The 13,477-nt window shown below is 36.8% G+C and overlaps 1 protein-coding gene across 4 annotated transcripts in view; it reads left to right on the top strand.

The window, feature by feature from the left end:
• The window catches only part of LRBA (LPS responsive beige-like anchor protein), a 367,787-nt gene that overhangs the window by 331,011 nt on the left and 23,299 nt on the right, over window positions 1–13,477 (top strand). For all 4 annotated transcript variants that reach the window (XM_030238944.2, XM_030238946.2, XM_030238947.2 and 1 more), the window contains 3 exons: window positions 2,742–2,804; window positions 5,965–6,120; window positions 9,417–9,584. In XM_030238944.2, the coding sequence (XP_030094804.2) occupies window positions 2,742–2,804; window positions 5,965–6,120; window positions 9,417–9,584 (387 nt within the window). The remainder of the gene's footprint in view (window positions 1–2,741; window positions 2,805–5,964; window positions 6,121–9,416; window positions 9,585–13,477) is intronic.

The raw sequence follows: 13,477 nt of genomic DNA on the forward strand, positions 1-13,477 counted from the left end.
TAAAGCAAGGAGCCTAAGAAACCCCTGCCATCCAGCAGCACTTGTCTTGTCACAATCTGCTTCAGAACTGTTGTGGGTTTAAAGTGGAAAAAACAAATCCAGTTCATTGGCGCAGCTGGCTCTTCACATGTGGGCTTTGTTTCTCCTTGGAAAGGTAATTTGAGCTATTGCAGCAAGATATGTAGCACACCAAAGGTTTGTAAAAACAATATGTTTCTTTCCAGGCCATCAGGCACCATGCAAGAAGACAAAAACAGTCTACTACTGTTTAGTCACAGGAAAGGCACACTCTTCCTCTTAAATTGTTGTTCTGTCTGTTGGGAGCCTGAGCCATATCATGGCAAAGGCAGTTATAAAGCATGTAGAACTTGCCTGAAATCTTCTTTGCCAATTTTTTCTTGATTAAAAACTCGATATTCTGCTGTTAAAGCCACCCCATGGGAATTAGAAAATAGAATATATGGAAAGTCTTATCTTAAGCATCTCAAAGTTACTTATATAAGTAACTTATGCTTATGTATTGTCAGTATAAAAGGAAAACAAAATAACCATTTGCACAGCAACTAATAAAATTAATTTCCCTTTAAATGTGTGCTGTACTTGAGAATATATAATTTCGCTTTTAAATCTGATATTCTCCAATCTTAAAGACATCAATCTTCCTTTCCTTGACTATGACAGTCTTAGGCCCAAGCTGTCAAAGGAAGTTTATTTTGCTGCAGTGCAGTATATTTGGTCAAAGGCTTTTTAACAAAGGGGGGAAAAATGACCTTCCACTAAAATAACTTAAATAGAAGATACTCGCATCAGAGAAACACTTACATGGTTGAAATTCCTACTAAGAAATCTTGACCCATGGTCCTTGATTGCTTTTTGAAAAAAGCCAGATGACTCCCACACTTTTTCCTAATTCTTACAAATTACCTCTCAAATAGAAACATCTATGTATTATTTCACCCGCCCGAGAAACACTTCAAGAGAAAGGTGGGAAGGAAGGGGGGAAGGGAGACTTGTCTAAGATAACAAGTTACAAGAAAGAACTATTTACAGGGCTCCTGAGATTTCTTTGAAAGGAGGATGGCAATATCCTCTCATAGCTTGGATATGTGACAGTGGGCATATAATAGTCAAGACTTTTAAAAAATAGGCTATGTGAACATACAACTCATGGGAAGAAGAAAATGTTCAAAAGTGATAGGAGTTGGTTTTGATTTCAACAGAATTCTGCTGGTTGATGATCCATGAGCAAGCAACCAGTTTGGTGAGTGTTATAATAACTGATTGGAGTTGAGTAGAGCTTTCAGATTTTTCAGGCTATTTCCTCACCTCTGAAAGGGAGAACAGTAAGCTGTCCTTTTGAATTGCTATTTTTTCAGGCATTTTAGGCTATTTTTTCATTGCTATTTTTAGAAGCATTTTACACTTATCTTGCCATTAGACAAACAGAAGGCAACCATGAATATTCAACAAAAACTCACCTCACCCCACTTCTGTGAGAGCACACATCAGTTGCAGGCTGTTTAATAGAGTACTGTGCTTAAGATATCTGTCTGTGGATTCCTAAGCCTTTGCTATTGTTGACTTCAAATTTTATACCAAAATGGGATCTCCTAGGATGAGAGGGCAGGTATCATTACTGCTCCATATCCCCTGCTGTGGGCTTAGCATTGTCTTTGTTAATGAGGCATCATGATAAAAAAGTTAAGTTGCCAAGTGACCAGTTGTCACTAATGTGTAATTAAAAAGCCCATTCCTGCCTTTGAATATGAATTCGGTGGCTTTGCTGACATCTAATAGCCAGCAGGTAGCCAGCAGGATGCTCTTTTTTGTCGCATAGATTTCCTGTTTTGTTCTGTTGTTGGTGTTTCATTGCCGTAGAACTTTGAATTTGCTTATGAATCAAAGAAATTTGATTTAAGAAATCCTTGTATTGACACTAATTTTTATATTAAGATGTGGATGGTAGGTAGAAAAATCATATGTGTAAGTATTTAGCCATTATTTCTTGTTTCTCTTCCAAGCAGGCTACTGGTGCTGGGGCAGGGGGGTGGGGTGGGTTGGGGGCTGGGGAGCAGTTTGTTTGTTTTTTTGTAGTGAAGCTGTGGGGGGAAAAAAAGGTTTTCTTTTTACCCCTGCAGGAGAATTCAGTACATAAACTTTTACTGGTATGCCAGGTGCCCAGATCAAATGTGGGTTGGCAGAATTAATATATTAATTCTATGCAAACTCGCAAATAAATGGGTTTTGGTGAAGGATGAATCCTTAAATACTGGCTGACTATGAGATGATTATGAGATTTCCCTCTCTGTATCATAAACTGACTTTTAAAAAAAAGTCCTTTGTGCTTCAGTTGTTCAAAGCAGTCCTTTAAAAAGTGAAGAGGAAAATAGTATTTGCTACAGTCAGCAGATGGTTGTCACATTTTGTTTTCAGTCCTCTTTACCACTTAATTTTGTTTTGTTGCGACAGGAGAGGTTGCCAGTAAAGCATCTGCTAGAGCTTATGGCTCAGGACCAGAGCTGCTGCTGATGGCATACATTCAGAACAGGCCTAATCTAAAATAAATGTTTAATAAACAGCCTGCAAAAGCACCTGGATTTTTTTTTTGTTTTTCATTCAATCGATGCAGAAGAATCTTGAATAGTAAAAAAAAAGGGCGTAGCTTTGATTTACAAAATATATTTGGCTTCATGTATTAAAAAAAATTGCAAAGTTTTAAAATCTTCTTTCCTGAATTCCAGCTCATCAAGGTGCTGTACAAGACCAGCCTTACCAGCTGCCAGTGGAAATCGATCCTCTCATAGGTCTGTCACTTCCTTCTCTCTTTGCGATTCATTAAGCTCTGTATGGTGGCCCTGAAGTGTAGATTACGGTTGTTTTTCACTTGCTGGTTGCTGGGAATGGAATTTTCCTGATAAACCATTTGCATGCAAATTGGAATGCAATGAGCTGTGGCTATGCTGGTATTTCATCAACTCCCCCTCGTTGGTTTGCCTAATTTGAACAGGCCTAGGACGCGTGTCAGTGAAAATTAATATGGATGCTGTAATAATGTGTGATTGAGAATGTGCATGAAGTACTGTCAGGATAATATTGGATCTTTTCATCACTCAGACTTGTTGATGAGCAGGAGCGAGGCGCGTTATGATGAATCGGTGCACTGGTAATGTGATGGAGCTCCTTTGCTGAGGAAATTTTCATAATAACGGTGGGGTTCTTAACTGCACCGTGTTGTGAAAAATAAAACCATGGTGCTAGGGTTCCATCATTAAAGGAGAACAATCCTTTCTTCACAGACCTGCTGTTCAGGCTGAGGGGATTAATGTGTAATTGCAAAGCAGTTTCAAAGTTGAAATATATTGCCCATTCTGGTTTAGTGTTGAGATATTAGTATTCATTTTTCAAGGGTATTGCATCTTTTGATCAGCTTCAGGAGTTAAATTTGTGTGTGTTTTTCTTTTATTAAAAAGGAGTGGACGAATGTCTCTCCTTTATTTAATGACTCAGTGTAGTAGATGCAATTCAGGAATTTTTATTATAGAGATTTATCAGTTTATATGGAGCTGATTTTTAAATTAGCAGGGTTAGAGTTTGGTCAGTTCTTTCATTACAGGCCCAACTTTGGGGGGGCTGCATATTTGGATACTGTAGAATGGCAAATGAAATCTTAAACATGATGAGAAAAGAAAAACTCAAGTACTTAACACCAAAACACAAACTAGCTGTAGGATAGGAGCAAAGAAGACAGGATTCTGTGCCCCTCCAGTTTTGTTAGACTTTGAGCTTAGTTTAAAAACCAGATGTTTCAGTGTGGTTTAATTGGAAAAGTGGTGTGGCCAATTATAGAAGCATGGAAAAGTCAGAGCAAAGATGAGCTTGCCTGGATAGGTTAGAATGACAGGTCTGTCAGCCAGGGAGAATTTATTTCAAAACTAATGTGCACATCTTGGTAGGAAGTGCGATATTTTTGTCTGTAGATCCAGACTTTTCCTGTGTAGCCATTTTGCTGGGTAAGCTCTAGGATTAGGAACAGTGGGGGCATATGAAACCATTTTATAGATCTGATAAAATTAAAGTATTTTTCCCAAGTTTGTGAAATTAATCCTCATCTAAATAATGCAATAGTTATTATGAGGCAGACATGTGCTGTAGCTCTCCTTTCCTTCCTGAAACAGATTTTGTCCAAAAGATGTCCGGAGAAGGAAATTTGTGCTCTGCTTTAAAATCTGCTATCAAGTAGATCTTAGAAGTGTAACTAAATATTACAGCAAAAAACCCCAAATCACATTGGTACAGAGACCTTTAAAGTTAACAGAGACCTTTAATGTTAATGTTCACATTCTGAAAAACGGTTTAATATTCTTTTCCTACAATATATCTCAAATCAGCCTTGTGATTACACTGGACATAGTTTAAAAGGTTTAAGGCTTTCTTTGTCATTGCTATGTGGAATCATTGAGTGTAAGCAAGTAATTATGTAGGTAATATTAGAAGTTTTTAATTGTGGCTAGACACATTTACCTAGAAATGGCACCTAAGAGAACCACAAAATTTCACTTTTATGGTTATAGCAGGAATCTTGTTGCTGTCTTAGTCATAAGGAGGGATTCCTGCCCTCCTCATTTTCGTGGTGTACAGGAAGATGTAAAACAGCAGTGTCTGATATGACACAGACCCTAGACCTCTTTTTGAGGGGAAGTGTTTTGAATTAGTTGATCTGCATATCTTTTGAGGTTCCTTTGCTGCTATTTTGTCATACAGAGCAGTTCACTGTGCATTTATAACACAGTGCTATTACTCTTTAAGAGGCCTCAAGATCAGTGAAAGCCACATGTGTTACCTGCAGAGAGCAAGTGGCAACACCTTGCTAAATTATTTGCTACCTATATGGAAAAGACATTATCAACATTTAAAATATAAAAAAAGCATAAATAAATGAAATATTTGATACAGAGTAAATGGAATAAGCCCAGGGCTTGGGAGTTAGCTGGCCTGTGAGAATAGAAAAGAGTCAAAGAACAAAGAGTAAAGAGGAGCACTGGACCAGGACAGAGGTGGGTCTGGAAGACCACCTGGATGGAAGTAATGGTGCTCTAAGCAGTTGGCAGACAAACCCAGGAAAAAATACTTGCCTGGGATGGAAATTAGATTCCCTCAGGAACAAAGCACATTGAGAGTTCTTCCTACAGTGTAGGATTTTCATGTTATATGTGTGTGGGACCTATGCATGTGTGTATATATCTATATATATCTGTATATATATCTGCACACCTTATCAATCTGAGGACAAGATATAATATGACAAATGTGTTCACTAATTGATTCCCGTCCATTCTATGGGTTCCCAATGCAAGAGTATCTCAGGAAATAAAATGTTAAGTGATCAAAATGGGGCAAATAATTTCTCCCAACCCTAAAGTTAATTGTGGATATAAGCTGGTTAATTTTTGTGCCGTGCTTAAAAAAATTTCAACAGTAGTGATGTTTACTGAAGTTTTTCTTTTTTCAAATGGCACTGCTTGCAATGAAATACAACTGATGAAAAATTTTAAATCATGATCCTTGTGTGCTGCATTTGAACCACTATGTGGTTTGTGTATTCTTATCATTACATTCCTTTGCTTTGTTTGTAATTTTTAATTTCTTATGCTTCAAGAAGGAGGAAGGAATCTTATTACATTTCTGTGTACCATTGCTGTATTCAATCTTTCATGTATTTCTCAGCTGCGTGTCACCTGAAAAGGGGATTTTTTCTATTTTAGAATATATACTACAAGGAATTAGCATTGTTCCTAGCAGTGTAATGAGAATTTAAAGTAGAATTAGAAAGAACATGTCCCTGCCACAAAGAAAATGTAACGGAAGTGAGGAATGTGTTTGGTGTGAATGTAAGTTTCTAAATTGTGCTTTTGTTCTGTGAAGGTGGATGCTAAAATGTCTTGGTCTGTATGTTTTTCGGTTCAGCCAGCAATACAGGTATGCACAGGAGACAAATCACTGACCTTTTAGACCAAAGCATTCAGGTGCATTCCCAGTGTTTTGTCATCACCTCTGACAATCGTTACATCTTGGTCTGTGGCTTCTGGGACAAGAGTTTCCGTGTTTACTCTACTGACTCAGGTAATGTATTTTTAAAATATGGAAACAGCCTAAAATATTTTTCTGTTCCTAATCGGCCTACTGTTTCAAAAAGACGGAGGAGGGGTGGACTGTGTATTTATTCCCCTATTAATAATATTTGTCAAATCTTTCCTTGCCTAGTGCTGCCATTTTTGGGGAATGATAGGACATATGGGAGAAGGAGCTCTGGTTTAAAATGAGCTTCACACTTCAAGTTTTCAGGGCAGAGATGCCTGCTCTTGCACTGTAGTTTTCACAGGTGAGAGTTTGTGTGAAGCCTGGCATATCAGGAGTATCTTAAAGTATATATGTGAATTTAGCTCTGGTTGGTTTTCAGCACCAGAGAACTGGAGTTTTTCAGGAAATACAGACAAGTAACATAGAATAAGAAGAGAAATTTTGAAATCTGGTGAAAGAATACTATGGAAGTCTTTGAAAGCCATGCCGTACTAGAATTTATTTGGAGCCACTGAATTCTTTTATATAGCATAAACTGATCGATATAATGGGCAGCAGTTAAATTAGTCTGTCAGCTGGAGTGTGTCCAAACAATTGAAGTCATGCATGTGTCATGCTAAATAGAAAAGAATCTTTCAGTGTAAGAGCTCCAGGAATTTAAAAGCCATGGTACCCCAGGAAAAACTAGGTATGATTTTTTTTCCCTTTCATTATCTTGTAATGCAAATAGCGACCTCACTGCAAGGTACTTCTTTGGGATTAATGACCCTGTGTGGTTAATGGGTGAGTGCCATCAAGCTTTCCAGTAGGTTATTAATCCCTAGGGAATATCCTGCATGTTTGTCATTGTTTCTTAAATATATTAGTTAACAGTGTTTTTCACACTTGACAAACCAAAATGTCTGAAAAACAGACTGGTCTTTAATGAAAATCTTTTAAGACTTTAGATCTCATGCCATAGTTCAGTATTTCTGTCATTTTTACAGTTTTAAAGTATATTCTCCTTAAGTATAAAGGAGAAGTTCCATTTATGTAACATTGACTGCCCACAGTTCATTATACAGACATCTTGTTAGACCGTTCTTAGGTTAATTTTCTCATTTATGAAAATAAATTTACATAGAACTGTGATTTTAAAGTGGATCTTCAGAAAGGATAGCTGGCAGTAATAAATATTCAGTGTATATGCTTGATTTATATGAATAGAGAAATAATTCCATTATATCAAAGGATGTATTTTACTTAATGCATATGGAAGGAACTTGTATGGTTTTGATAGCCTTGCCCTGTATCAGTCTGAACTACAAATAACTCTTAAGTTATTTCCTCTGTGTATGGCAGATTCACCAGGCACCTTGTTACTACCATAGCTAATCAGGGTATAAACCAAAATACCATTGTCAGAAAAGTTTCAGATTTGTTTCTCCTTTTTGTCAATATGGCAACTCTAGCTTAAATGAAGTGAATTCAGATGTAGTTTACTTTGCTTTAAATTGAAATGAGAATAAAGTAGGGAAATATTTTGAAATCAACAGAACATCAAGGGGAAAAGATGATGTGATCAGTAATGCATGAAGGCAAGTGATCACAAGTGTTGAATTCAATTACGTTTTAGCACTCACACAAAAAAAGAGAACCATTTTCCTATCAGATTTTTGGTGTGTTTGTTTGTTTGTTTTTAATAGGAAATACTTTCAACTTGAATCATGGATCATCAGCATAGCCAATATAGCAGATGCACAATAAACCTTCCTCCAGCAGTGGGAATGACTTCTAGGCAGTGTTTTGGCTTCAGTACTGCAGGCTTGAGTCTTATTTTTCTTTTAATTATTTGTAGTGCAGCTGTCAAATAAAACATTAACTAGAAAATTTGTTCTGTCAAAAAGGGGTATCTGAGTGCAAATGAAAAGGTTTGATATTACTGTATAGAGAGGACAACTCATGTTAAAGGAAACAGGAAAGTCTGAGCAACTCTTGTGAAATTAGTAATTTTTTTTTAGCAATATAAAATAGCAAAATCTTATTTGTTGTTTTGATGAAATTCATTGAATCTTAGGCTGTACAAAACAAAATAAAAACAACCAGGCAGAAATAATCTTGTAAAATGCTTGTTTTCTAGAACAGAACCTATAAAATTAGAAATAATTGAGAAGGATATCTCTATAACTCATTGATGTTTATAGCATAAATTTGCATTCTAGAAGTATAAATTACTCCAGGTAATGTCAGTACAACTGAAAAATATATCACATAATTATTTGATCCCTGAGTTTACTCACCCTTGAACTACAAGGTGGGTGTGCACAGTAAGAGTGCAGCCAGGGGTTTGCTCTGTCAGAAACAGCTCAGATGGTAGCACCTCATGTCACAATTGCCCTTGGAGGGTTAGAGCAGGCTTATAAGTTTTTTCAGTGTTTGATTTTGAATCTGATGTACAGGTTTCCTTTAAATTGCATCTTGTTATTTTATTTTTTCTTCATGTACTAAAGTAGTTTCCCCTTGTTTTTGCAGAAATTCATATGTATGTCATGTTTTTTTTTTTTTTTTTTTGGTTTTCTTCACTTTAATGAAATTGCCTTTTTAATATTATTATAAATTACGCTGTAAACTCTATTTTTGTTCTTTCCATAGAACCAGTCCCTCAGGTCTTTTAGTGTCATTAATTGTTATTTAGTGACTAGGTACAAATACAGGCATTTTTTACTGTTTAAAAAGAGGCTGTGAATTGTTCCCTATTACCCATATTAAGGGACCAATAGTTTTTAATTCATGAAACAAAATATTTTATAAAAATGTGTTTAAGTCCCAACACTGATCTGTGTTACATATTATTTTTAAATGCTTTTCAGAACATTTAATTTTATTTTTATTTATTTATATTCAGAAATGCAGTAGTCAGTATTTCCTGTTTCTTTTTTTGGCCTGCCTTGTCAATCCTTCCAAAGCCATGACTTTTTCCCTTCTGTTCCTCCTTGTTCTTTAGTCAGCCCAAAGAACAAATGGTCATTTGGGCTGAGAAAGCCAGGGTCACATGTTGGAGGCATCACACTTCAAAAAAGTGTGATTGGGTGCAGGATTTGTCCTGGCCCTGGCTACCTGAAGGAGCTGAGTAGGTGCATGAGAAAACTGTGTGTGTGTTCTTTATCCTGCTTCTTCAAGATCTGCAATTGCTGGGCTTCAGCAAATCAGTTAGACTTTTGAATAAAATAGTACTCCCCACTACAGTTCTATTTTGAAGATTTTTTATTTTTTGGATAAAGAAAATATTTCTAAAATACTTTTTTTTTGGTCTTAGAATAAGAGGGTAGTTTTTAAAGAATCAATTTGCTGTGTTCCAGGTAAACTGATGCAAGTAGTGTTTGGCCACTGGGATGTTGTGACCTGTCTGGCTCGTTCCGAGTCCTACATTGGAGGGAATTGTTACATCCTCTCAGGATCCCGGGATGCAACGTTGCTGCTCTGGTACTGGAATGGCAAAACCAACATCATTGGTGATAACCCAAGAGGTAAGGAAAAAAAAAAAAACAAACCTGGTTTGTAAGGAGGTTGTCTCAAAATGCCTTGAGCAAACACTTTATAGAACAGAATTTTAGGAAGGGTGTTGTATGCCCAATACTCACAATCACATATGAGGAATTCTAATTGGCTGCAGTGCAAGAATATAACCAAATAATATAGAATATAGAGAATATAAAGAATATAACCAAACTAATAAGGCAGAGTAACCCTGCTCCAGCCTCATTCAAATTTAACCCCTCCCCACTCAAACTCACCTTGCATTTGCCAAAGTATTTATTTTCTTCCATCTTGCACCATTTCCCAGGAATTGCTGAATCCTGTCTTTTATTCATAACAATGCTCTCTTTTAACTCCATAAAAAGCTGTGAACCACTGTGACTGTTCAACTCTGTATTATGAAACAGGAAAGGCAGAAAGTGATCTTCTTTACTGGTTTATGCCAGTTTCACTCCACACCAAGAAAAAAAAAATTCTGATCCCCAAAGCAAAGAAAAAGGCAGATACACAGTTGAAAAAAAGCCTGGAGAAAGCCATTTTACAGGAATGAGGGGCTTTCAAGACATCTTGTGAGAGCTTCTATATATAAATTTAAGGGCACCTCATAGCCAAACAGAGGTCCTGTTCAGGGGAAAAAAAAACAAAACAAAAAAACAAAACAAAACAAAAAAAACCTGAAGGGAAGGGGACAAATACAATAAGAAAAGGATATACTATCCTATGAAGAGTATTTCCTAGGTATTTTTCCATTCATTTAAAGTCTTCTCTGACCCTATTTAAATAGTAGTAAGAACTGCTCTGAAGAGGGCAAAATGGACTTTTAGAAAGCAAGAAGTAGTATTAGATCTGTCATATGTTGCAGTTATAGCTGGCACACAGTTGTGTATAATCAAAACAATACCTGACGTCTTCCAAATTAATCAGTTTGGTAAAGCTGTGTGTTCCATATTCAGTCTGTTACTCATCTGGAGTTATTTGAATTTGAAACACAGAGGTGGCTTGACTGAAAACTGCATCCTGTGAGTGACTTTGAAGAAGCACAACTAATTAATATCTGAATTTAACTTGCAAATTATTTGATGTTGATTGTGAAAACTATTTTAAAGTTGAAGAAGATGCACCTCAGATCACACAGCTGCAGAATCTTAAGGCAGAGGATATGTGAAAACTATCCCTATTATCCTTCCAAGAAGCCCCCTCCAAGAGATGGGAGGTTTTCTGAGGAGTGGCTAGCAGAGTTTTATGAGCATCTTTAAATAAATATGGCTTTGCTTGAGTGGAAAAAAAAAATCTCTGTGAATACTTCATACATATTTTGCAGTCTATCAGTTTAAAGAATTTTCAAACTCTGTGTTTTTTTTGCAGTCCTTGAAAACTTGGAAACTCCAAAGATGTTTGTAGGTTCCTAAGTGTGCCTTGAGAAGTTGTATTTGTCCCACACTTGCCAGGCTTGCAAGTGCTTGAGGCTATAAGACTCCTTGATCACCCTAACAGATCATTTGCTGAGGTTCTGTACCTACTATTTGAGTCAAATATGTACATTTTGTTGCAATCTATTGACTGTTTTCTCTAATGCAGATTTCTAAGGTATTAGAATTTTGCAGTTTTCAGAGGCAATGCCAGGCAATTCTAGCTTCTTTAAAATCACACAGTAACTACCTGGTAAATCTCTGTGTTTGTAGTTCTATTAGACTTGGACTTCTAGGGACTCGCAATGGCTCTTGTGTTTACCAACTGCCTTTGTGTAAGGTTTTTTGTGATACAGCATGCCTGGAAACCTCTGTTAGCAATCGGAATCTTGTGGCACTATTCATAGTCCTAGACATGGGTATAGACAGTTCCTGCTTCAAAGAGATGGTAATCTGGGGTGTTTAATTTTTCCCAGAAATAGCTGTCTGTATGCTTCTCTGTTCAGTCAAATTTTTTTTTGAAAAGACAAATGAAGGGAGCTGTTTCTGCTTAGTTCTGATTTTGTCAGAAATGGAAAGCACCAGCAGATTTGTTGGGTTCTGAGCCATGTTACTGCAGCTGTAACTTCCATCCATTTGCAGGATGTTGATATTTAACAGGTCTGTCTTTCTGTATTTGAAGCTAATGATTCTTTTGCTAAAACTAAAATATAGTTTATTCATGCTTTCAATGAGAACTATTCACTGGAATTTTACATACTCTCAAAGTTGATATTTCTTCTCTATTTTTTCTCTATTTAATTATCTCTAATGTCCATCTTAAGATGACTTCACAGCAATGTGCATCTAATGGTACTTTAGCAAATCATGGTGTCAGAGTAATTTCAAGAAAAAGTGATTTAAACCAGGGAGTGTTTCTTTCCTCCTCTCATAGTACCTATTGCCTCAGATGTACCTCAGCCAGCAGGCTGATATGATCCATCTACTCTAAATAATATCCCATTAGGCATCCGTTATTCCACCAGTTATATTTTATTTAGGTTTACTTGTCTGATTTCTTTACTTTCAGAGAACTGAGCTCTGGATCTCTGGCTCTGCATATTCATGTTTTAGAATAATACTTAAGTTGAAAAGCCAGGTGGGCTATGACACACATGATAAATAAGTGGCTTGATATTCTTTATCAAGGACAATTCTTGAGCTAACTTGACTGTTTTGAAAAATTTTCTGGTTTTGGTTTACAAGAAGAAAAATGTTACTGAAATACTAATTATTTACATAATTTAGCTTTTAACTTTGAGGATGACTTTTTAAAGAAATTACAGCTATGGAGTCTCACTATCTTATTTAGTTTCTCCCCAGTACCTCTCAAGTGCACTGATCAATGTAAACCAAATCTGACAAATTGAGGTCTCAGAGATATGAAATTTCTATACATGGAACACATCTGCTGGAAACTATTTTATTTTTCACAAAACAGCTTGATTACATTTAGGTTAAATCATTTTTTTTCCTTCTCAAATTAAAACCTGAAATGCAAAAAAATATTTCATTGTGCTCTTTGATCAAATGTAGAATTTTCTTCTTTCTAAATTAATTGGTTTTGAAAACGTAAACGTATGGCACTACTTCACTTTGGAGCACAAGCCTTTTTCTGATGCAAAAATGTTTCTGGGGACAATTTCTGACCAAGCCTTGGAATAATTCAGAGCAGGGCTGAGGACCTGAAGTAGTCGTATCCTTTGGAATAGCCTTGAGCTGTTTTACTTTCACATTAATTAGCATAATTTACTGTGGAGATGTAAAGTCACTTTGCATAGTGCAAGGGGGTTTTTCTTTCCTCTCCTTGACATGTGGCTGGCTTGGGGGAGGTAGGAGGGAGAGGATATGGCCCTCCCCTCGGTACTCCTTAGAGCCCATGTGTGATCTGTGGCACACAAAGTTGGCTTCTGCATATTTAGAGGCTCTAAGGCACCACTTGGGGATGTGACATTATGCACAAGGACTTGTGTGGTAGAATGTATGTAAATTCCTGGGAGAGGGTTGTGGAAGGATGCTGTGTTTTGTACTTGGCCAGCCTAAGGAAGTGGAGGTGGAGGGGAGGCAAGAAGTGGGGGGTGGGAGGAGGGATTGTGTGATGGCTGGGGAAAAGAGATGAGAGAATTCATTTGCATACAAATGGTGAGCATCACTTTCAGATCCCACTTTCTCTTTGAAGCTCAAGTGGCAACTCCTGATGTTAGGACATTTCCTAGGTTGAGGGATTGAATTTTCATTTGTAATCACAGAACGATAGGAAACAGAGTGGACAGGAGCTTTGGTCACCTGATCTATTTATTCTCTTTTCCAAATGAGGACTTAACTATGCCAAAATCAATCTCCACTGATGTCTGTCCAGTCTTACCTTAAAAACTACAGCAAATACATTTTTGGGCCTTAGAAGCCCTGACCTTAGCAGTCTTTTCCCAGTGTTC

This window comes from Serinus canaria, chromosome 4 (genome assembly GCF_022539315.1).
Source record: "Serinus canaria isolate serCan28SL12 chromosome 4, serCan2020, whole genome shotgun sequence".
Lineage (NCBI taxonomy): Eukaryota > Metazoa > Chordata > Aves > Passeriformes > Fringillidae > Serinus > Serinus canaria.